The 24617-nt window shown below is 36.9% G+C and overlaps 1 protein-coding gene across 3 annotated transcripts in view; it reads right to left on the bottom strand.

Moving 5' to 3' along the window:
• GMDS (GDP-mannose 4,6-dehydratase) overlaps positions 1-24617 on the bottom strand; it is a 624172-nt gene that overhangs the window by 454360 nt on the left and 145195 nt on the right. For all 3 annotated transcript variants that reach the window (XM_019419915.2, XM_019419914.2, XM_053904946.1), the window contains exons 2-4: positions 23094-23138; positions 14449-14536; positions 12500-12609 (exon numbers count right to left, since the gene is read on the bottom strand). In XM_019419915.2, coding sequence (XP_019275460.1) covers positions 12500-12609; positions 14449-14536; positions 23094-23138 — 243 coding nt within the window. The remainder of the gene's footprint in view (positions 1-12499; positions 12610-14448; positions 14537-23093; positions 23139-24617) is intronic.

Below are 24617 nucleotides of genomic sequence, written 5' to 3'. Positions count from 1 at the left end.
CTGCAACTTGTATATAGTTTCTCTTTTACTTCCCTCTTTCCCTACCGCCCCTCAGTCCTTAGCGGTCTCTTTATTTTGACATGCATATTATCTTAGCTGATTTCTATCATCTTACAGGAGTGGATGACATACCTTAAAAGATTAAGCCTCCCCACCTGGGATTTGTCCAGAAATTCAGTGTACTATAGCTTCTCATAGCCTTCTTCATTCTCCTATATTCTTGTGTTATCAATAGTGGCTTTCTTTCTTATTTTATGTTTAACTACAGGACACAGGCAGCTACGTTGATAGAAGTCAGTTTATATTGTCATTCATCTTTCATTAGAAGTACAAGGTTGACTTCCGCTGTCTGTAACACTTTGCTGCCATCTATGTGTATAAAAGAGCACAACAATCTTCCATGCACCAGAAACCTCCCCTGTTCCAAAAAGAAACATGGCTCTAATCTAGACAGATGACTACGGAAGCTTCAGGAATAATTTGCCTCCCCACAAAAATGCCGAAGCTTACCAGGAATTTCTATTTATGTCTTTGTACAACAACTTTCTAACACTGAAAGAGTAGTGAGGATACATTATTTAACATAAACCAAAACCAATAGTTTTTTTCATTATTACTGTCAATAAATTTTAGCTAATATGGCAACTTCTACAGAGTTATGTTTAGAAATGAAACAATGACAAGAAAAGGTGAAGTTTTAAGTCAATTATTTACAATAAATTAATTTTTGCAAAACTGCAATCTAAATAATCTTGCCAAGTGATACGCTGAAAAGATCACTAACCCAAAACACTTTCATAATAATACAAAGCGAATGCAAAGCAACGAGATAAAAAAGTATTTATTCACATTATTTAAACTACCAATAATTCAAATATTGTGATCTACTAATTAACCACTGTCTGTCAAACACTCAAATCCTTCTTTTCTAGGGAAGACAGAGAAATACATCAGAATACTGAAGAGCCTCTCAACCTCCTCCTTAGTGGTGCTGATGGCTCTGAATTGTCCTGACAAATGTCAGTGTCAAAACAACAAACAAAATCACTCCAGTGTGAGCCGTATGGAAACCTAAGCAAAACAAACAAACAAAACTTTCCTCTACTAAACCATTTAACAATCTGCATGGTAAAAGGTAAAGATTGATATTTCCAATCAGGATTAATTATATGTGTTAATAGTCCTAAAGAATGTCCCTTATATGTTTGTCAATACTATTGATTTCTAGAAGACATTTTACTGTTAAAAAAAACTGACACAACTGGGACACCTGGGTAGCTCAGTGAGTTAAGCATCTGACTTCAGCTCAGGTCTTGATCTCACAGTTTGTGAGTTCGAGCCCTGCGTCCGACGCTGTGCTCACAACTCAGAGCCTGGAGCCTGTTTTGGATTCCGTGTCTCCCTCTCTCTCTGCCCCTCCTCGGCTTGCACTCTGTCTCTCTCTCCCTCAAAATAAATAAACATGAAAAAAAACAAACAAAAAACAACTGACACAACTAAAGTGTATGGGGGTGGGACTAGAAAGGAGATTCAGGAAAAGGTTTTACCCTGATTTACCAAACAAAATGAAAAGCTCACACTGACTGCCTTACCTCTGACAATCTGCCATTTACAATAACTGCATAATTGCTACTAACACAATATTTGTCATCTGGAGAACATTTCATTTTAATCAACACTATAATTATACATAAGTTGAGCTCATTGTTTAAAATTCAACATTTTTTTTAAGGAATTTTTGGTCTAAGTTTTTCTAATGACAAACAACATTGTTTAAGAAGCCCAACCAAGCCTTTATGGATATTTACTTGTAAAGAAAGCAAACTTAAATTCATCACGGATGATTTTTTATTAACATCCATAAACGATGTACACATTGTATGAATTTTACTAAAAACAGTAGCGTAGACATTTTTCAAAAAATTGAAATCTAAATTACAGCAATTTTCTCACAATTTACTTCTTTTTGGCACTTGTAAGGTATCCAATACCTAACAACTTAAATAGAAATAAAAATGATTTTAAGCATTACATTTTTTTAAACACAAAAGGTTTCATTTTATTTTACTATACCAATTTTAAGGATCTACATTTAACAAAGAGAATTTTATAAACTCCACTTGTATTAAAAGGATATAGTAGGAATTATATTTGATACCAGGCCATAGGAGGTGCTTAAAAGAATGATTAAGTTTAAATTCTTAAATTTACACACAAGTGTTTTGTGGGGTTTTTTGAGGATTGGGATGACAGATACATCTAACTGTGATATTAAATTATTATCTATGTCTACATCTTAATTTATACAAATTACACATTTCAATCTAATTGGGAATCCAAAGTTTTCATCATTAAAAATCCAAAACAAAAAGTTTCACGCATAGTACCTACACTATTTACTATTTGTACTTATAAATATATCTAGAAATTGATATTAAGATAAACATTTACCTATTTGCATTAATTTTAGTTTAATTATTGCAAAGCTAAAATAATACTCTGGATTTTATTTAATAATAAGTGGATTAAGAGTGCAAAACCCAACAAACATACCTTTGTGTGGTCTACTAATTATAAGCAAGATTCCAAACGTTATTAGCTGTTATCAAAATTACAATACCACCTAGATCTAATAAAACAGAACAATCTGTTTGAACAGGGAGAGGAGAACTTTCATAGAGTGTTCTCTCTCATATAAATTCTTAATGGACTATAAAGGACTTTTTAAGTGGTTTTAGATTTGAATTCAATTGCTCAAATCTGTAACAGGCTTCCAGAAAGAATTTGAGCCAGATGACACACAGAGGCCCACAAGCATTATAAAGTCCTGCTCTACCCTCATGAATATAAGATAAAAAATGCTAAACTTCCTTCTAAGAACCATAGGAAGTGATTAGCCATATTTACATTAGAGGAGTTTATACGCTGTAAGCTTAAACATTAAATTATAAAATGAAAAGGTTTTATACTACAATTTCCTTGTAACAAACTAAAGTGGTTACCAAATTATTAGATATCATGGGGACTGTGCCCACATGGGTGATGATCAACAGAATCAATCAGAAAGAAATGGAGCTATGGAACAAAAACATACAAAATGCAACTTTACTTAAAAGTAGAGATTTGTATCACGCAAGCCAACTATCTACACAGAGTAAGAGCATCCAGTAGTTGCTCCATTCATCTTGCTCACTTCACTTGTAAGGGAGCTAATTTTTCCAGAAACAGACACACCACTGAAGGCATGGATATTAGGCCTAATTGCAAACATACCTTATTAATACTCAGATTCTCAAAGTTGTATTAATTGCTCTTTACCAGGTAAAGCCTTCTGCCCATAAGGTACCTTCATAATCGTTAACAATTAGGGTGACTTTATGCTGCTGTGAGCACACAAAAGAATTACATATAAAAAGGGAATTCCACATGAAAATGAAAGAACTAGCTTTTTTTTTTTTTATGTTTATTTTTGAGAGACAGAGACAGAGTGCAAGCAAGGTGGGACGGGGGAGGAGGTGCCAAGAGAGAACGAGACACAGAATCTGAAGCAGGCTCCAGGCTCTGAGTTTTCAGCACAGAGCCAATGTGGGGCTCAAACTTCTGAACTGCGAGATCATGACCTGAGCCAAAGTCGGACACTCAACCAGCTGAGCCACCCAGGTGCCCCAAGAACTTATTTTAAACCTCACAAAATATATAAGCCTATATTAATTTATTTATCTGCTAAACAAAAGAAGTTATCTTCAGAGACCAAATAAGGAGTTATAATTTGTATATACTAATATATGGACAAAAATATATTTGTAGTATTAAAATGGAAATATTTATTTTTAAATCTTATAGAATAGGTTAATTGATAATAGTCATATAACTGACTTGGCTTTTTCTTTTTTTAAAAAAGTACCCAAATAGGAACAATTTATTCATTTTGGCTATCAAGCTATTGATACTTCTGATTCCATAAGTAGCAAATATTATTAGCATCCTATAGCTTTTAGGGAAACTTATTTACACACTAGCACAGTACAGGCACTTGACATAAAAACTATTATTGAATTATCTTAGCCGAAAAGATTGTGCTTATTCCTGATGATTTAGTACTGTAGATTTCTATTTTCCTTATATACTAATTTTATATTAATATCAATTATGTGCTACCATTACATCTTGTATTGTTGTATTAGGGGATCTTCTTCACTATGCAAACACTACTCATATGGTATCAATTACAACCAGTTCCCTCCATTAAGGAAAAAACAATGCTTTTAATTCAAACCTATTGTATCAAAACTTCATTTCACTGTATTAAAGTGGTTGGAACAAGAAGAGAGGTAAAACTTCAAACATCAGAGTCTTACGTTATCATCCCCTGATATTTCAGTGATGCCTTTCCAACCTCAGTTTTCTTAGATCAGTTGTGTGACAAGAAAATCAAGTGGTGTCAGTTCTGGGTTCCGGCCTAGATAGTAGACTCTGCTGCTCATCAAATGGAAGTTCCAAGTGGTGTTTTGTAAAAAAAAGGGCTTAAGCTGGCTCATCGCCAAGATCTCTTCCACCTCAAAATACTATGGCTCACTTCATAAAAATCAAAGGGCCCAAAACATCATTTTCCCCTTTATAATAGGACATAACAAGTTAACATTTCAGAGGCAGGAACTACAGGCATTTGAATGAGGAAAACATTCTTGCATATAATTTCAAACAGCTGCTGTGGCAAAGGGCAGGCCTCCATCACTGGCGGATGAAACAATGAATGGCATGTAGATTCCCTGTGTTACCTTCATGCATTCGATTCCCTGAATAATTTGCCTCATGTTAGCCTAAAGTATGACAAACAGCAAACTGGGATTGGAGGTTGGGGGGAGCAGAATAGCGAATTTGCAATTCCGTCCCCCCTCCTTTGTTCCTACTAAATTCATTTGTTAGCCCTCCCCCTCAGGATGGACTGTGCCACCATTCCCAGGAGTTGCTATTGTAAACAGCATAGTCAGGAGGGCCTTGAGGAGTTGATGTTTGAGTAAAGGTTGGGAGTAGTTAAGGGAACAAGCAGGTGGATATCTAGGACAGAGTATCAACAATCAAAAGCAAGCATAAAGGACTATAGATAGAAGCATGTCGAAAGGACCCACAACTGAAGGAAGGTGCTCATTTTATAGATGACTAAATGGAGGCTTAAAAGCACTGAGCACTCTATCAAAGTCACATACCTTTGATAGGGGCATGTAACATGGCCAGGATCTAAAGCCAGAAAAAACACCAAGGCCCAGGGTCTAGAGTGGGCCTGGATCTAAAGTTTTAGAGTATGTCCTAGGAATTCTATGTGCATCCCTGATTTAAGAACTCTTGCCTATAGTGTCCCATGAAAACCTTCCTCCCTTCTGCCCCATGACATGATCATCTGCAGGTTTCCCCCACTATCCAAAAGTAGACAGTTCTAGGAAAACTTTGATAAGCCAAAATGGCATGAAAGCAAGGAACAATTACCATTAATTTATATGGAATAATTTTTGAGCATTCCCAGACCCAAAAAATAACCTCTCTTAGGCTTTCCTGATACCTTAAGACACATCCTGCTTAACAGGTGCACAAAATAAGTCTAGATAAAGCACAGATGCTCACAAACACTGCTCAAACCTATGGTGTCTTGATGCTGAGATGCTGAATGTAATTCCTGGGGAAGAAGTCTGATGTGCCACTCTCACTGCTCAGGGTGCAGGCTGCCTCTACAACACCTCAATACAAAACAAACACTGAACCTGATTTTTTGCTATTGACCTATTATTTTCATAAAAGTGAAAATTCTCTTCATATTTATTTTAGTGATAACAGGTACTAATTCAGGTCTTTTGTAAAAGCAAAGTGGTATAATGTGATCTTTTTTGAAAGATAACACTAAGATTGTTTTGCATCTGTAAGCCTCCTCCTGATCCTGCTGGCATAGGGCTTGATAAAAGGCAGCAACCAGACCACATGTTAGATAGCTGCATTCACACAACTTGATTTAATGAAATCTAGCATGCAATTGTGTGGGACATGGAGCTAGACTCTCATCCACATACAAGGATGTTCTCACATTTCCTGTCCTAACAGCAAGCTATACCCCACATTTTCCTGCTCTACTCACCCCTCCCTGAGGGCTCCCCAAGATAACCCCCCCCAAAAAAAAGAAAAAAGAAAGAATGAATGAGCAGGGACACAGAAGAACAGTCCTCTCTGCTGTTTGCTCTGGGTTTTAATAGGCCACCCCTACCCTTGCTATGATTACACAGCACAGGGCCACGTTGTTGCAATTTTATTTTGTTCTATAACTGAGTTAGTCAGGCAGTAACCAGATGTTCAACCTAGGCACCTGCCTTTTCCTACCATAAGCAATTCTCCAATGCATCAAGTCACCCACCCCCTTCCCCTCAATGAGAGAAGCCACAAGAGGTTTAGGCTTCCTGGAGATAAATATGAGGGTCAGCTCTCCAGCTATAAATTTCAACTCCTAGAACAAGCCAGGAAAAAGCCACTGGAGATGACAGTCTTTAACTCAGGTAATTAAACAGCTCAGTCCCCTTCCCAAGGGCCACTTGTCTAATTCCCATGCCTTTTTCTTTTTTTTTTTTTTCTTTTCTTTTTTTTTTTTTTTTTTTTTTTTTTTTTTAATTCCCAGCTTCATTCCCTGTCCTGGTGTTTCTCTCATCTCTTCCCAATTCTAACTTGGTGCGTGGCCACTATGCTAGCTCCTTGGCTCACGATCAGCTCTGCTTCTTGTCTAGCTTCCTGGGCTGGAAGTTCCCACCATGAGGACAACTTAGACTCAGCTCCTTTGTGCTTCCATGTTCACAATTTGCTGACTGGTCCCACACAACCAGACAAGGAATCCCACTCCTGCTCACTTGGTCATGCTCTAGTTTACCTTCTGGTAAAAAGACAGCCTCCTAACTTTCATGAAACAAAATAAATGTCATTAAAGAGTTAGAAAATTAATGAAAACTATGGAGTTATTCAATTTGAAAAAGATAAAGACTTAATAATGGTCTGCAACACTGAGAAGGGATTTGAAAATCCTTCTCAAAACTGAAGGAAAAAGAGTAAACGACTTTCTGTCTCCACTGAAGACACAGGGGGAAAAGAGTAAGCTTAAGAAGAAACTTAGGTATGTGGGGAAAGAAAAAAATTATGGTGAGAACTACTTTACATTACATTTATTACTGCAGAGAAAATCATTTTCTTGCATGGTCCTTAAAATAAATTATAGAATACAGAGATCTGAGTTCCAATCCTGGATTGGCCAGTAAACTAGCTGTGTGACTTTGAGTAGCTTCATTTATAAAATGAAAAGCATATGAAATCATTTTTTATTTTTTTTTTTATTTTAGAGAGAAAGAGAGAGAGAGTGAGAGCATGCGTGCATACAAAGGGGGACGAAGGACAGGAGAAGAGGGAGAGGGAGAAGGAGAGAGGGTGGGGGAAAAAGAGTGAGAGAGAGAGGGAGAGACACTCTTAAGCAGGCTCCACATTCAGCACAGAGAACCCACAACCCTGGGATCATGACCTGAGCCAAAATCAAGAGTCAGACACACTCAACCGACTGAGCTATGCAGAGGTCCCCATATGAAATCATTTCTAAAGTTTCTTTTAGCTGTAATATTCCATGACTGTATAATTTTCATTTCTTTGAAAAAAAAAAAAAGGCAACTCCAACAGGACACTGTGAGACAAAAAAGACTAATGCTGGACTAGATTTATTATAGAAAGATCACATCCAACACTATAGCTTCAAGAATGACATGAGAGTACCAAACAAGTTGGAGGAATGGTGGAAAAATCCAAAATCACAATAGTAATGAACATTGAACAGGTAAGAAATTTAAGACAGAAATTACTGAAAAACTATTATTTACACAGTTTTAAGAAAAGAACAATAAAGCAGGCTTTTGAAACATGTTCTCCATCAAAATGGGCTGGACTAAATATTGGATAATTTGTTCCTACTTGGATGATGTCATCATGCTAGGTTTAACTACTTTTAATAACTAGTACATTTCCGTCATCTCTCACTTTCTCCCACATAAGATCAAATCAGCCTCTCAATGACCCACACTTCATGAGTCATAATTTTTCTGTTTATGATTCAGAAAAATGTCTTCAGTCAGTATTTCCCAGACTGTTGTGGGTTTATTCCAAGAACCAATTTCATCTTCATTGGTTTCCTACAGGAAACCAGACCAACTTCCTATTATTTTATTTTCCTTACTTTTAGCATACCATAGCCCACAGCAAATTAACTGGAAGTGAGAGTGATAGAAGACTTTATCCTGCACAAAGAGAAGCCAACACAAACAATGCCCAGTCTAGAAGTCACGGATTCAAAAGAAAATACAAAATGTGCTAATATTAGAATCGTCCTTCTTAAAAGCTCCAAACCAAATAATAAAAATGTATTTTAATTAACCTTATTGCAAGCATTTCACAGTCAGAAAGAACTTTTGTTTAAAAACTAGTGTCTAAGAATACAATAAATCCTACAAAGTTAACACTGAGAATTCACTTCAAATATATATACATATATATTTCCCATCCTAACCCCCTAACAAGCTGCTAAAAGAACAGGCAGACAACTGAAGCCCAATGCAAAGAGCCTTGGAGTGGTTGAGGAACTGAGGAACATCTCCCTAATAACAGGGCAGTCTGTCATCCCCAGCTACCATCACACCAGCCCCTGACCCACACCCACTCCTTCTATGACTGATAATCAATCAGACATTAGCTCACAGCAGAAATAGTAACGTGGAACACAGATTTTTAACGGACATCCTAACAGCGGTTTGTACTCATACTATTCCCCTAAAATACTAGTTATTTCTCATGGACTACATACTTCTCGGAAAAAGATTTGTGAATGTGAAGAATTTTGATATAAATGTATATCAGATTCTCCTTAGACTCTCCATTCTCATCATTCATGATCGTAGGTATAGTTTTAGGCTTTAAAAGCACACAAGTTCACTACCTGTCAAGGAACAGGACTATTTTATACCAAATTCAAAAAGCTGGTACATTAAAAAAAGAAGGCCTAAAAAGAATGCATTTAAGACACATATCAAAAATAGATAAACCAAAAAACCTGAAACATTAGAACAATGGCTCTCAAAGTGAAATTCCCAGACCAGAATCAGCATTATCAACATGTCCTAAAAACATAAGTTTATGAATCAGAAATTCTGGGGAAGCACCCTGCAACCTGCAGCTGATGCTAAAGTGAGCCTTATCTATCAGATATGCTCTCTTCCTTAGACCAGGAAATTTCTAGAAAAGAATCCACTCAATTTACATTTCCCTTATAACCCCTCAACTTCTAAACCCTCTGTGCTAGCTAACTCTTCTATCATATTGCTAGAATGCTCTTTTTAGAAGTATCTAGCAATGCCGATATCCCCTCTTGCTTGAAATAGCCTGATTTTTACTTCTGTGACACAATTCCACCCTCCTGCATGTCCATCTCCCACTTTCCTGTTATCAGTGACTACTCTTCCTCTTCCCATTCTAAATACACCCCTGTCCCCTAGGTTCAATCTTCAGGCCTCTACTCTTCTTTTTCTATCTGCTATCTTGCATTGCAAGAATTCCCAGAGCTGAATTTACATTTGTTGTACCCCTAGTCTCTCTCACAACATATTTGAAACTACCTCATGACTTGTTTCACCTGAATGTCCTTCAAGTACTGCCAGTACCCTGGAATCAAACAGGGTGAAGGAACTTCTCATTTACCCTGTCTGATTCCAACAGTCCCTCCTTGAATGCCTGCTCTGGTATTGGTACCAGCAGTTGTCTGGTCCCCTCGGCACTGGAACCTTGTTTTCCCTCTTCCCTGGTTCCCATATCTTATCAGTAGAGAGGTCTGTCCTACCAGGCATCCTGTATCATCTACTTCATTCCTGCCATCTTCATCTGACAGCTTCCTATCTCTTCTGAAGCCCTACCACTAGACTTACCTGTAAACCTCATCTCTAAATCTATTTTCCCCATGTTCAAAAATATCCAGAGCCGGGGCGCCTGGGTGGCTCAGTTGGTTAACCACCAGACTTCAGCTCAGGTCATGACCTCACAGTACGTGGGTTTGAGCCCCACGTCGGGCTCTGTGCTGACAGCTCAGAGCCTGGAGCCTGCTTCAGATTCCATGTCTCCCTCTCTCTCTCTCAGCCCCTTCTTAGCTCACACTCTGTCTTTCTCTCTCTGTCTCAAAAATAAAAATTAAAAAAATTTTTTTAAATATGCAGAGGCTACTGAAAGGTAGCCCAACTATCTACAGAGCCTTATGTCCCATTTTTCAACAAATTTTTCGCTCAATCTGGAATGCTTATCATGTTAAAAATGTGTCCCAAGTTTTCTCACTTCTGACTCTTAGACTTACATTACTGCCTCCATTTCAACTGCCAGTTCCCACTATGTCTGCAAATTTCCTCCCTAAATCTTCTCCTTGAATCTCTTCAGACTGAAGTTCTCTCTCACCCTTCTCTAAAGACTCTAAGATACTAGTGCCAGCCTCTGTCACTTGCCACAAATCACCTCTACAAAAGTTTAGACCCTCCGTGACAGAAGTGGGATTTATACATCTTTGTATCCTCTATTCCACCATGCATGCAAATATTTGTTAAAGGGCTAAATTATCTGACAAAGCAAGATTCATATTCAATTAGACACCATTTCTGCCAATTAACTGGCCTTTAGGTGAAGCCGGCAAAACACAATGAAAACAGATAAACTTCACATACATAGCAACTTTGAATGAAACAACTCAGTCTCCTACACTTTCTACACTTACAGTACAACCACTCCAGAATAATAACCACACAGTAACAGGCTCACTCAAGTAAGAAAAGTACAACTAACTTTTTGAACTTTTTGGAAAAAGAAGCCTGATCCATTTAATTCTAAAGTGACAAGGGGAAGACTTTCTATAAATAAATTTCCATAAAATTTCCTTTAGCTTCCCACCATGCCAGTTTATAGCCCCAGGGGTAAGAAACTATCTAGAATCACAAAGTAAAGTTCTTAATCTAAAGGAAGTTGATTAACAGAGGATTCATTCCAAAACATTCTATTTTGCCTGGAAGATACTCTCATTTTGGTGAGGAAGGCCAAAAAGCAGCTAGATAAATTACAATGTGGAAGATGGACTGATTGTTCCAGTTAGGGATAAATAGTCTTCATTCCTGGAGTGATAAAGAGAGCCACTATGTCTCTATAGAAAAGACAGGTGATAATCTCTCCAGGCATAGTATGCATAAGATACCCTTTCAAAATGAGAAAATACATTCAGAATCATTTAGAAAACCAGCTCTGCTCTAACTGAAAAACCTTGATAATTTTCACAGCCCAAAGCTTAATGCTGGATACAGGACAGTATCATCAGAGATTAAGAAAGGAAAAACATTTTTTTCCTAGACAGCACAGATAAGAAGCATCTTTACTGATATGTAGCTATCTGTCAAGGTTAATATTTGAGAGAAAAATGTACATTATGAGAATTTATACACTATTTTTAAATTTGATATCAATTATAAGACTGGGCCTACCATTATGTTTCTCTCACTATGTTCACACCTGTTTCATTTTATTTAGAAATTTATAATTTGTCCCTTAAACTAGCTGAGACATATAGCTTCCACTGTGCCAGAGTTGGGGATATAAAGGAATACAATTCTGAAATAAGACTGCTGAATTCATTCATTGAACAGAAAAAATCACTGATAGATTCTCTGATTTGGGGGGAGAGAGGGACTGTTTTAGCTTAGAGTTATTTGCTTTTATTTCTAAGCTCCACTATCCTGATTGAATAAATATCTAAATAGAATTCATAGCATTCCTGGCTTCAGATTTCGCTCACTCAAGTGAATATAACAAAAACTTGAATTAAGGAGATTAGTAGAGCCCTAGGAATGGGCTACTCCAGTTTACTGCAATTTTTTCCAGAAAGAAAAACTAAAGAGAGGTAGGTAGACTACCAGAGAATCTGAATTAAGGGGAAAAAAATCAACATTAGCTGTATCATACTAAGGAGACAAGAGGCTTTTCTTCCCATGATTTTTACTACTTATAATAAAAAGTTAATTCAGTTAATTTTAACATATTATTTAACTCAAAAATATTACTTTCTCAGCCAATAATATAACCACTACCAAAAATTAATATTAAAATAGAAGTTTTATTGAGTTACATTTTTCAATATTTTAACAAAACACTTCATTCACAATGTGATTTGAAATGGCAGAGAACAGACTACAAGATCAATCCAAAATAAAGGAATACTGCTATTTTAATGTTAGCAGTAAGATTTTATATCATTCAATAACAGAATACACTTCTAAAAAGTATTAGTATTTCTATCAGATTCATTAATTAAACTTGAAGACTAGGAGCAGTGCCTGTATTATTGTATTAAGAAACAACAGACAAAATACAGAACAACTCAAGAACATAGCAAAGAAATGTGACTGTGAAAATGGCTTACTTTAACATGGCTCTGGGCTCCAAGGTTGTAGATTTCCGTAGGCTTTACTTCATTAATGATCTTCACAAGGCAGGTACTGTCAGTGAGATCACCATAGTGCAACTTCATGTCTTTAGAATTCAAAAACATACCATCAGATAGAAGAAAACAACAAAAGCCCAATTTTTAAAAATATCAAAATGGAAATGTATATTCTAAATGTCTGAAAACCAGACTGGTTTTGGAGTAGCAGAGAATAACTCTCATCTTTAAAGAACCTAAAGAGTAGAAAGATATTCACATGTGTTGCCTATGTCTAAAGAGGATTTTTAAAAACTCAAAAGAACGTTTTAAAAAAATCATATCAAGGGGCACCTGGGTGGCTCAGTCGGTTAAGTGTCCAACTCCATTCCAACTCAGGTCATGACCTCACAGTTTGTGAGATCAAGCCCCACATCAGGCTCTATATGGACAGCAAGGAGCCTGCTTGGGATTCTCTCTCTCCCATTCTCTCTGTCCCCCACTTCTGTGTTCTCTCTCTCTCGCTCTCTCATACACACAAAATAAATAAACATTAAAAAAATAAAAGATTGATTAATTAATTAAAAAATAAAAGTCATATCAAGACAGAAGACAGATATTATACAATTAATGAATCTTATGGTTCCCAGATAGTTGTAAGGTATATTACATAAGAGTGATATTCAGATAAAGAAAATCTCACACTAATGTATATATTCTCTAAAGAACTCTGTAATACACTGGGTAATAGTGAATCAGATGCTTTTATCTGGTGATTTTTAAGTACTTCATAAACATGAATCCTTAAGCCATCCATGAAATGAGTGATGTAGTGACATAATTGATTAAATTGATTAAAGAACAACTGGCCTATTCTAACCCTAAGTCTCAGTAGATCCATACACTGACTTCATTACTATAAGAATTTGACACATTGTAGATGGGCAATTTGCTAGCTTGATCTTTACATTATTTGTACATAATACTAATCTATGTTTAGATCCAATGGTAGTGCCATTCTTCACTTTGCACAAAAATGATCATAATTTTCAAGGAGGATGCACTAAATACTAAATATAAAGGTGAAAAGCCTTTAGTGGAGACAACTAGATCATCTTCCTGATGATGTCACTACTTGTACAAGTAACCCAAAACTCCAAGTATTCGATGCTCTGAAATGAATACAAAATGACTTATGCTTTACAAACTGACTGAATCATCCCTGCCAGCTGGAAAAACTGGACAAGCAGAGCCGGCTGAACTTGGAGTTTAAAAACCCAGTGTCCTGGTCCTAGCTCTGTCTTTTACATGGTGTATGACCTCAATAAAGTTACAACCTCCCTCTGCCTCCATTTCCTCATCTGTAAAATGGTTTCACTCACAAGTTTAGGAGCTGCTGTAAAGAGCAAATGAGAAAACTCTGTGACTGTGCTATGTAGACTATATGGCTACATTCAGGCAATTTTAATAACAAAAAAACATGCAACTGCAATGATCTGTAAAGCAATTAAATATAGTTTTGATTGCCATTTGTTTTTGGACCTGTCTTCACAAATTATTTTAAAAATTAAATACATGTACTAAGATTACTTGGCTTGATTACATTAGACCAAACATAAAAGGTAAAGGAGTGTTCTGAGAATATGGACCTGATCTTACTTGAGGGGATAAGGACACCTGGAGAAGGGCAATCAAAGGCATGTCTACTCTTGGTCCCTTGAGCAGTATCACCTGACCAATATCCTGTAACAGACTAACCAAGATGACACTGTGGCCCAGGGGCAGCAAGCAATGGAAGGGTTTTCAAAGCATGCAGATAGAATTCAATGCAGGCAATTCACCGGTAAATAATTGCAACTTGATGGGCTTTGAGAAAAATGACATCTGAAAATACCTTATCATAATACAGGAAGTTATAGAAAGAAATTTTAGTAAAGAAAATGACTTACTTCCTTCAATATGAGCCTGGGGGTTCTTATACAGATGTTCAATTCGACCTGTATTGAATGAACTGGACCGCCGCACAATTCCATGGACCTTCATTTTTTTATAGTGTGGAAAGAAAAGAAATTATAAACATGTAATGAGGATTAACAAGCACCTCAAAAGTTCTTTTGTTAATGCTTACCTTGTGATAAAAATAACTATTATTTATAAACATTATTATTTTTTAATAAACATTATTTTTAATTTGTTAGAAATAGTTCCACTGCTTACTTTCTCCCCAACCACTGCCCACCAGCCACCAGCATGGTGCCTCCATCTCTCTGTGGTGTTTTCACTGGCAATCTCAACAAAAGTAATTAGATAATTATGCAACTTCACAGCAAATGCTTACTTACTGATACTCAAATGTCTCATTTTCCAAACACACACACACTTAGAACCCTGCTGCTGACAAAAAATATCTCTTGAGTTTGAAACTGAAGACAGACCATGCGAGGCCATATCGGTAAAACTGCCTTGCAGCCTCTTTAACACAAAGCATGAGGCCACGAGGCTCTGATGCCACCATGTCCTTCCAATGTCCTCATTATAAATATATGGGTGCACTAATATAATCTGGCAGCAACTCCTATAATGCAGCTTTGTGGAAAAGTAAGAACTAAACAGCACAGATTAGGGACAAGACTTATATACTACTAGATTTAACACATGAAGCAAATTCAAATTAAAAAAGGATTTTTTACTTTTTAATTTTTATCTTTGACTTAACCATAATAAGTGTGACAGTGGGATAAAGTCCTCGGAACAAGAATGCATACCTGTCTGATACTGAAGAAAAGACTATTTGTGTCTGATACATAAGAGAAATTGTTCAAGACTTGGTCTCACTTCCTTCTGGTGTCAAGATTGCTCCCTTTGTGTTGCCAATGCTAATATGAGCTTATGTCACCAGCTGCCCAAGTTCCAGTTCTACTGGTGGCAGTTTTAATCCTTCACCTATTTTAGAAGTGTTCCTTCTGAAGTTGAGTAGTCTCATTTGCAGCTGAATACACTTCTATATTTTCACTCAATCGTTTTCTGTCTGTTTCAAACCAAATTAATCCTTGGCATGACTCAAATATTCCAAATTGGGGAGGGGGGGGGCGGGGAGTGGAATTATAAGCACATAAGACTTTCTTTCAAATAGAAAGAAATGTCACCGTCATTTTATACAGCATACATGAGAAATTAACTTCTTCAAAGGATACAACACACCCACAATTAATAATTCTGTTGGTTAGTTGCTTTAGCCAAAGAGAAAAGCACTCATCCACACTATTTTCCAAAAGAACTAAACCCAAGAAAATTTGGTAAAAAGGAAAATATTTTAAGAAGGGAATATCTCAAACTTCATTGACATCTCAGGAGGAAAACAGTAGGGGCACCTGGGTGGCTCAGTCAGCTAAGCATCCAACTTTGGTTCAGGTCATGATTTGGTTCAGGTTCATGAGTTTGAGCCCTGTGTCAGGCTCTGTGATGATAGCTAGGAGCCTGGAGCCTGCTTCATATTCTGTGTCTCCTTCTCTCTGTGCCCCTCCCCCACTTGCACTCTGTCTCTCTCAAAAATAAATAATCATTAAAAAAAATTTAATAAAAAAACAATAAAATCTAGGAAACACTAAATTGAGATTTGGGTACACATATCCATTTCTTAATTTGAAAGTAGAGAATAACACATCAAGCTTAGAATTATTGTACTTCATGGTCCAATTTTTCAGGTTGTAGCTTAATTGTAAAGTTGAACTGTTCTACAAACAATTTTAACAAACAATTTCAGCAAATAATTTTTGTTTAATAAAAATCAAGTTCACATACATACTTATACATAACAAAATTGGTATTGACCACCAAGTTATTTCTGAAACATAGATTTCTCAGATGTAAGTAGAGCTTTATTTCATTGGATATAAAGGAATTTCTATGTTCTAAAGACAACTGAATTTTCATAATGAAGTAATAATAAAAATATGATTTAGTCTATTTTTTCTCTTGATCACTGGATTCTGGGTAAGTCACATATTCCAACAGCCCAAAACAAAGAGAAACTCCTTATACATACACAATGCATATAAGCTTTAAAGGCTCTGATAAAAATATCAAATGATACTGCTGGATTCAGTACGAAATCAGACAACTACACAAAGTCACAGCAAATGAATAACATAGGACTTTCTGTCACACTTATAACCAAAAGCATTAAGCACTAAGTTTTTTTATAACACACACACACACACACACACACACACAATGTGTTTTAATTTCCCCTACTCCCAACTTTTGGTATGTGTATACAGGGAAAGAAAGACCTGCCAAATGCTTAATCCATGACAGCAAGTATTATTCTAAGAACTAATGAAAGCTGAGTCTGTCTGCTTCAGAGACAGGTGAAATACAAACTTTAAGACAAGCCAAAATGTGTGCAAACTGGATAATCTAGTTAAGAATTTGAGATTAGCAGCTTTCTCTTTACAGAAGGGATGTATGTATGGTTGTTGTTTGTTTTTATAAGGATTTTGGGGGGAAAGGAGCTGAGGAGTTAGGAAACCAAACTGAAAAGATAAATGAGCTGAAAATGACTCCATATAAACTTAATCAAAATCACTATTATGTTATAGTAGTTCAAAAACAAAATATAATTCTGAAAAACCGATGTCTTAAACAGAAATGAGTATTTTGACAAATAAATTTTATGTTCCATTTAACTAAACGATGAAAAAGAAAATTTCGAGTTCTCTCAATGTCAGAACAAAGTTAATTTTACTTCAAAACCTAGACTCAGATAAGGCAATATAACAGAGAAATGCTTGCTCATTTCTTTATTTATTACAATCACAAAAACAGAAAATTGCTGCTACTGGATTTCAAATCCTTCAGGATGTTTGTTATTTTGATCAAGAAAACAGAAAAATTATAACCACTAGATTTCAAATTCTTCAGTGTCTAGATTTCTCTTGGAGCCAAGGAAGGATGCTTTCCCAGGTATGTTTAATATACTTGCCTTTTGAAAAGCATAGATAATATAGGTAACATCAATAGCTAATATGTACATGGCAATGACCCCTATGCCAGACACTGTTCTTTATAGACATTAAATCACTTAATCTTCCTAATATTATTAGGATTATAATACAGTGCCTGAGAGGACAATGCCTGAGATCACACAGCTAATATACGTGGTAAAGTTAAAGTATACACATGGTTCATTCTACCAACATTCAGTATGTTTCAAAATGAAATCCATAAAAACTTTTGCCTCTTTTCACCCAGAAAAATTATTTTACAGATTCTCACCGATCATGATTGCATACATAGGAACTCCATGTTGTAACAAATGATCTCCCAGATAACAACTGGACAATCCTTATATGCTATTTTCTTTCTGTTTTCCTGATACTCCCAGGTTATAATTCCTTTCCTAGAAGGAAAACCCACAATTCACCTATTCCTTATTTTAAATTTCGATATGTTGTACTGTAGTTGTTACCATGTTATTTAACATAAATTTTTCATTTACTCCCAGATATATTTTAGCTCTTTAAATATATAACTTTGACTTTTGTTTTTCTGGTTTTTCTGTGTTTTGGGGTACAAAATAGGTACAGAAGTATGTTGCTAGCTTATCTGCTAACAGTGATTACAGAAAGGCACTTGAAACTTTCATAAGAATTAGTTTCACTTTTGTCAATGCTCCTTTTCCCCTCATGGCAAGAAGGAATACAGGGATAGGATCCTAGGAAATGTTAACAGGCCTACCTTTCACTAATGCTAATTAATGAACTAGACTAAGGAGCCTTCTATAAAATCTCTATCCCCTGGCTTGTCAGCATCAAGCACTGTGTCACCTTGTTACTCTTATATCAACTAAAGCCCCATAGATCCCACAGAGCTTCTCTGGACTGTTTTCCATCTTTTTGTCTCACCTAAATCTTCAAGACAACCTTAGGAAATAGATGCATTTATTATCCCCATTTACCTAAAACAAAACAAAACAAAACAAAACAAAACAAAACAAAACCCTAAGTCTTAGAGAGGTCCAGTGACTTGCCCAAGGCCACAGAGCTGCCAATGGCAAAGGAGGAGTAGGAAACAGGCTGTTCAGTGTTCAAGCCTAAGGGCTTCCTCACCACTGTAAGCTGGACCTCCTTGTTCACCTTCCTGGCTCTGAGCTGGCTGACAGACTATAAGGGAGAATTATCCTTTGTACTTTAACAACTGTAGAATTAAATATCTGAGGTTTTAAAGGGTGAATTTCTATAAAACCTGACAATTCTGAATTTCCCTCATCATGATATGGCACCTATATTCTATAAATAATAAGCAAGTGTGTGATTCATTCTCTTTAATGTTTAATGTTAAGCAAAATTCAAGAAAAAAGCAACATTAAAAACTATAAGTTTAAAACTTTAAATAGAGTCTCTTCTCATTGAGAACTGAACCAGGAATAAAGCAATCCTTTATTTTCTTATGTTATATCATTCAGAGCATGATCAAATGCATGGATTTCAGTGGCCACATTAGAAGGCCAGGGCCCACTGCTTCAGGAATCTAATATGTGAGGTCACAGAAGGTAATTAACAATAACTAATCAGTCTATTAATATATGATATTCCTTTTCAAGTCATATGCAAATGTCTATTTTTGCTTTAAAGTTAGCCAATCCTGGGGCGCCTGGGTGGCTCAGTCAGTTAAGCGGCCAACTTCGGCTCAGGTCATGATCTCGCAGTCTGTGAGTTCGAGCCCCGCGTCGGGCTCTGTGCTGACAGCTCAGAGCCTGGAGCCTGTTTCGGATTCTGTGTCTCCCTCTCTCTCTGCCCCTCCCCTGTTCATGCTCTGTCTCTGTCTCAAAAATAAATAAACGTTAAAAAAAAATAAAGTTAGCCAATCCTTTTATACTCTGCTTTTTTTTTTTTTTTTTTTGACTAAAGAAAAGTAAAGGAATATATGTAACTGTGCTGTGCTAATTCTATAGATAGGATTTGGTTTTACCTACGTGGCTCCATCATCATTACCTCACCAACCTGTCTCTGTTCTTCAACCGGTTGCTCTGCTCCAGTTGACTACTGCTTCTCTGTAGAGTCCATGCCTCCCCCTCTTCATAATGAAAGGCTGACTTCGCCATTACTAGCCAATTAAAGTTTGCCCCTTTCTGCTCTAGGAAGAACTCAGCCTCATTATCAAGCCTATTCACAGAATCTATAGCTCTTTTTCCCATTGCTTATTTGTTCCTGGGTTATACTCTGCTACCCCAAAGCATATTGTTTCCAGTTATTTCTGATCCTAGTGATAGTCCTTATACAAAGCATAAATTCAAAATAATATGATAGCTCAGAGAAGCAAAGCCCCACAAATTAAGGTACCTTAAGAAATTCTGTTCATCTTCACCATGTGATTAAATGATCTCATTTGAACCTTTAGTTGTACTTGTTCTCAAACCATAAGATCCAGGAGAGCAGCATCAGTCACACCTCGGGGCTTGTTAGAAAGGCTGATTCCCAGACCCATCTTAATGGGGACTCTGGGTGGTTCTGATGCATACTACAGGTTGAGAACCTGCTGTGTTAGAAGTCTGTGCTCATCCAAATTGCTGATGTTGACCCTCTGGAATCAGATACAGACAAGTGTCTCCTCTTATCCTAGTGCATGCAATTTACTAGCCCTATTATTTTGCTCATGGTCTTGAGCAACCAGGGGCTGCTGGCTGATAACTCAGGAAAACTTCCAATGCAGCCCCTTTGAAAAATGACCCTCATATTTACTTCAACCTAAACACAAAAAGATGAAGTCTGTGCCACTATTAGACTTCCCTTAATAGCTTATCCTACAATTATACCCATGTCTTAAAATTGAAGACAGCAGCCTATTAAAATTGAATACAATATGGATAAACACCCTTTCATTCCCTTGTTCCTACAAAAGTCGTATTTCCCCTGGACTATGAAGAGGAATCATTTCTGATTATGCTTTGTAGCTCTATACCTTCTACCTGTACTGTCTGTAGTATCTCCCTCTATCAATTTATGGATCTCACTCCTAAATCTCCCTTCTCTGGTCAATCATTGTTTCAATGATTCATTCCTCTCATTAACTGTGATTTGCCAAGTGGACCTTCTGTTGCATTTATCATAATCAAATATGCTCTTATAATTTCAAATGTCAATGTAACAAAAACATTTGTAGCTCACCTGGCAGTCCTAGGTTCTCATTATATTTATTTCTATGTCTGTCAACCATTTAGGAACATCTTCTCAAGTCTGCTAGTTCCTTAACGAGCCACCTAATGGAGGTTCGCATGTCCCTCTGCGGGTCTTCTTTCCAGCCATTTCTAGTAATACTAACAGCAGCATCATGCTGAGACCGTTCACCATCTACCATATCCAGATTAACCCTAGGCCCTATCGCTAGTCCACCACATTTTCACAGTGACAACTCCACCTCATGCTGCCATGCCTGCTCCATTTTCCTCTGGGCTAGCTGTGGATACAACTTGTTGCCACCATCCTCACCCATGTCTTAGTCCACCTTGGAAGTAAATTTCCATGTCCACCTTGGAAGTAAATTTCAACACCACACAGCTTAAGCTTTCTGTCTGACATATCACCTCACTGTTCAAAACTGCAATGACCATGATGGGGTTCAGGACACGCTACCCCAAAATATGGCATCTTGGTGTATGGAATATTTTAAGCTGAAGGAATGTGAGAAAACAGTAGAAGCAGGAAAGTCACTCTAACCTTCCCCCTGCTCTTCTCCCCTGAAACAGTCATGACACCCTCTAGTGAGAGGTATCCACCCTATAACTGGAGAAAAGAAGCATCCTTGTCTCTGAAGACAAGGGGATGCCAAGAAGAATTCAAATAAACAAATCTTGTTAAGTTTTCCCCTATTTATTATATTCACATCATACTGCCTGACCTGTCATATTTCTCCACAACCATCCACTCTCCATCGAACCTAACATAAACATACCTAGCCTTAACAGTTTCTTTGGATCTTCATTTCTTTATGAAGGTTTCCATGTCATGTAAAACTTACATTAAATAAATTTGCATGCTTCTCAGTTTAATTTTCAGACCCAGACAGGGACCCTAAGAGAGTTGAGGAAAAATTTTTTCCTCCTCCATATTAAACCAAAAAAGATTAACAGGAAGAACTTCTACAGTTTTCTCAAACTCCTTCTATTTTCTCCAACTTCCACTATTTTCTCAAACTGCTTCAGCTTAAAATATTCAATATGCTGAGGTGCCATATTTTGAGGTAGCACATCCTGAACCCCATCAACTATTACTCACAAATTTCCTTCTCTTCGTTCACTTGATACACAGCCAAATCACTAACTCCTCTCTAGCTACCAAACACCTCTCAGCCAGTGCCAGCACCTGAAACAGAGTAAGTCTCTCTGCTAATCCTTCCCTTTTAGACTTACCAAAGCACTAAGTTAATGTAGTCTAAATAAATACCAGTCTTTATCTAAAACTAACTCTTCTATATTACATATGATCTACTCTAAAATTCTCTGCTTTAAAGAATATGTATTTATCACTCAATTATTATAGGAAATCTTTGCATATGAACATAAGTGCACATGTACACTTTCATAATTATAGTTGTCTCATTTTGATATTTTTGCAAAATATAAAACTAGCTGGCTAGGTAAGGAAATAGAAGGTGCTAAACATATCTGCTATTACTTCTTAAAGTCTAAAAGTCAAGGCTCTCAGAAAAGATTATGAGTTATAGTAAGAAAGTTAGTTTCCTTTTCAGCAAATCCTGTTGGCATTTAGATGCCAAATTCCTTGCTGTTGTTTTTCCATCTGCCCACCATGCACATTTTTTAAAACAGTACACCTACAATTAGAATAATCCAGAGAATCCAAATTTATTAACATAAATACTCCCAGATCAGCCCAGAGCATATGGGTCACTGTATAGGTTTTTCTTCTCTGTGTAACATGAATTTACATAGATGTATATATCTGAGAATTGTTCTTTAAAAAGGTAAGATATATACATGGGGTTATATCAAATTCAATATGTAAAATTCCGGTTTCCTTTAAGGAAAGCAGTCAGTGTTGAAGGAGAGGACAAAAGAGGAGAAAAAGATGACGACAATGATGATGACGCCAGCAAACCCAGAAGTTTCAGCCTCCATAAAATATATGGCTGCCTATTAGAAAGCAAAAACCTCTGAGTGTAAATGTTTCATTCAAGCTTGCCAAAGATCAGCTTAGTTTTTATTGCTCTGTGCAATTTCCGAATTAAGTGACTTCACTTCGAGACCTTTTTTTATGTAACACATTACATCATAAATTAACCCTAATAATGTTATAGCTTTTAGCTTACACAGGTTGCTGTTTTATCTAAGAATGTGGGAAGCGTGCAAAGCAGTTAAACACTAAGGAACAGGGGGAAGCCACCAGTGCTCACCAACAGATAAATAGCACAATGAGCTGGCATGGTTACAAGCCAAGCGGCACATTCTTCCCCTGATTTTGACTTGTTATCAGAGTTTCAGTGGAAAACACACACAGGAGGACTACGGCAGAGGAAGCAGGAGGCCACTGCGTCCAAGTGATTCCACCAGCCTGTGCTTGCTCACTGAGTCACTCACCTCGTAGCCTTTCTCCAGCAGGAACTCAGCCAAGTATGAACCATCCTGGGAAGGGAAGGAAAATTGACAACTGTCAGATTCATCATGGCGAGGAGAGAAGGTAGCCAAAACTGAGAGTTTTGAGAAAAGCACTGAAGAGGCTATATGAACTTAAATTAAGGATCATGGCAACCAAAATAAAAATAATACAGATAATGATGGTAAAAACAGAATAATGATCAACTTTCTACTAATCATTGAGCATTTTCATAGGCATTATTTCATTTGAGCACCAAAGCAGCACAGTAAAATGTTATTATTGTCCTATTCATGGAGTAAGAAACAAAATCTGGGGAGATAATATGGGGCAACAGAGAGAACATGACACTTAAGATTCACATGGATTTGGGTTTAGGTTTTTCCACTTTACTATGCAAAGTATATGTAGCAAAGCAGAAGTCCTTTGTACATGTAGTACATGTTCCTATGTACTACAGGAACATACAGGAATCAGACTAATTCTGGGTGGTTGTAAAAAAGGAATCACTGGGGAAGAATTAGATGAGAGCTGTGGGGACTTGGGGAGAAGGCAGGGTGAGTGTGAGGAGGAGGCAGGGAGCACTAGAGTGTTAATGTTATTGAAAAAAGACACCATAGTGGAAAGGAGGAAGATGAGTACTTTCGTGTGAGAAGGCTTTCTAGGCACTGGTGGGAGTTGGCTTCTAACTCAGGGGTTCTGGAAAGTTCAGCAACAAAAGACTTTTGGGGGAGGGGGATAAACACAATCAGATTTGTGTTATTATCACTGAATATGTATGCATACACACACACATAAACTTTAAATAAAAGAAGGATGTTTATTTTTTACAAAATAGAAAGAATGCATCTTAAATCATGCAGTTAATCCCTACATTAAGATGAAGGTATCTGACTAAACACAGAGATTCTCGACTGGCTTTTAAGAACTCTTGTAAAAATTTCTAGATAAGGGAGAGTGTCATTTAAACTAAAATATTTCATGTGCCAGGTTTAGGGAAAGGGAGTATGAGAGTCTTCTAATAAAACTATTAAGAGACCAAAAGGTGAGAAATCACTGTTCTAGAGGTACTATAAAAAAGCTACCAGCCTTGCTCAAAATATGAGTTGGATAGACATTTTGCAGTAAAACCTGTTAACTGCCCACCTGCTTTCAGCCTGGGTAGGTCCCCTCCATCCTATCCAGACTTAAACATAAAAATGGGAGGCTCCAACTACTGGATATTTGTGTACTCAAAAGTAGCTGGGGATATTTGGTTTCTTCACTTTGAAAAAGTTTACAATATCCCTCTGAGCTTCAAAAGTTCCTACCAGACATTCCAGGAAAAAGAAAAGTGAAGCAAGTCTTATTATTGTCATTAGTTGGCTTAAAGCTGGAATTGGAGACACCCTATGGGTCCTGAAAATGACAGGACTGCCAAAAGAGTGTTTACTACATTAATGCAGAGTCACACATAAATTCAGGCAGGATGACAAGGCAAGGTATACAAGGGACACATTTTGTGGTTC

This window comes from Panthera pardus, unplaced genomic scaffold (genome assembly GCF_024362965.1).
Source record: "Panthera pardus isolate Hobbes unplaced genomic scaffold, ASM2436296v1 HiC_scaffold_17, whole genome shotgun sequence".
Classification (NCBI taxonomy): Eukaryota; Metazoa; Chordata; class Mammalia; order Carnivora; family Felidae; genus Panthera; species Panthera pardus.
The sequence above is the reverse complement of the archived record's forward strand: the minus strand, read 5'-3'. Positions and strand labels throughout refer to the sequence as shown.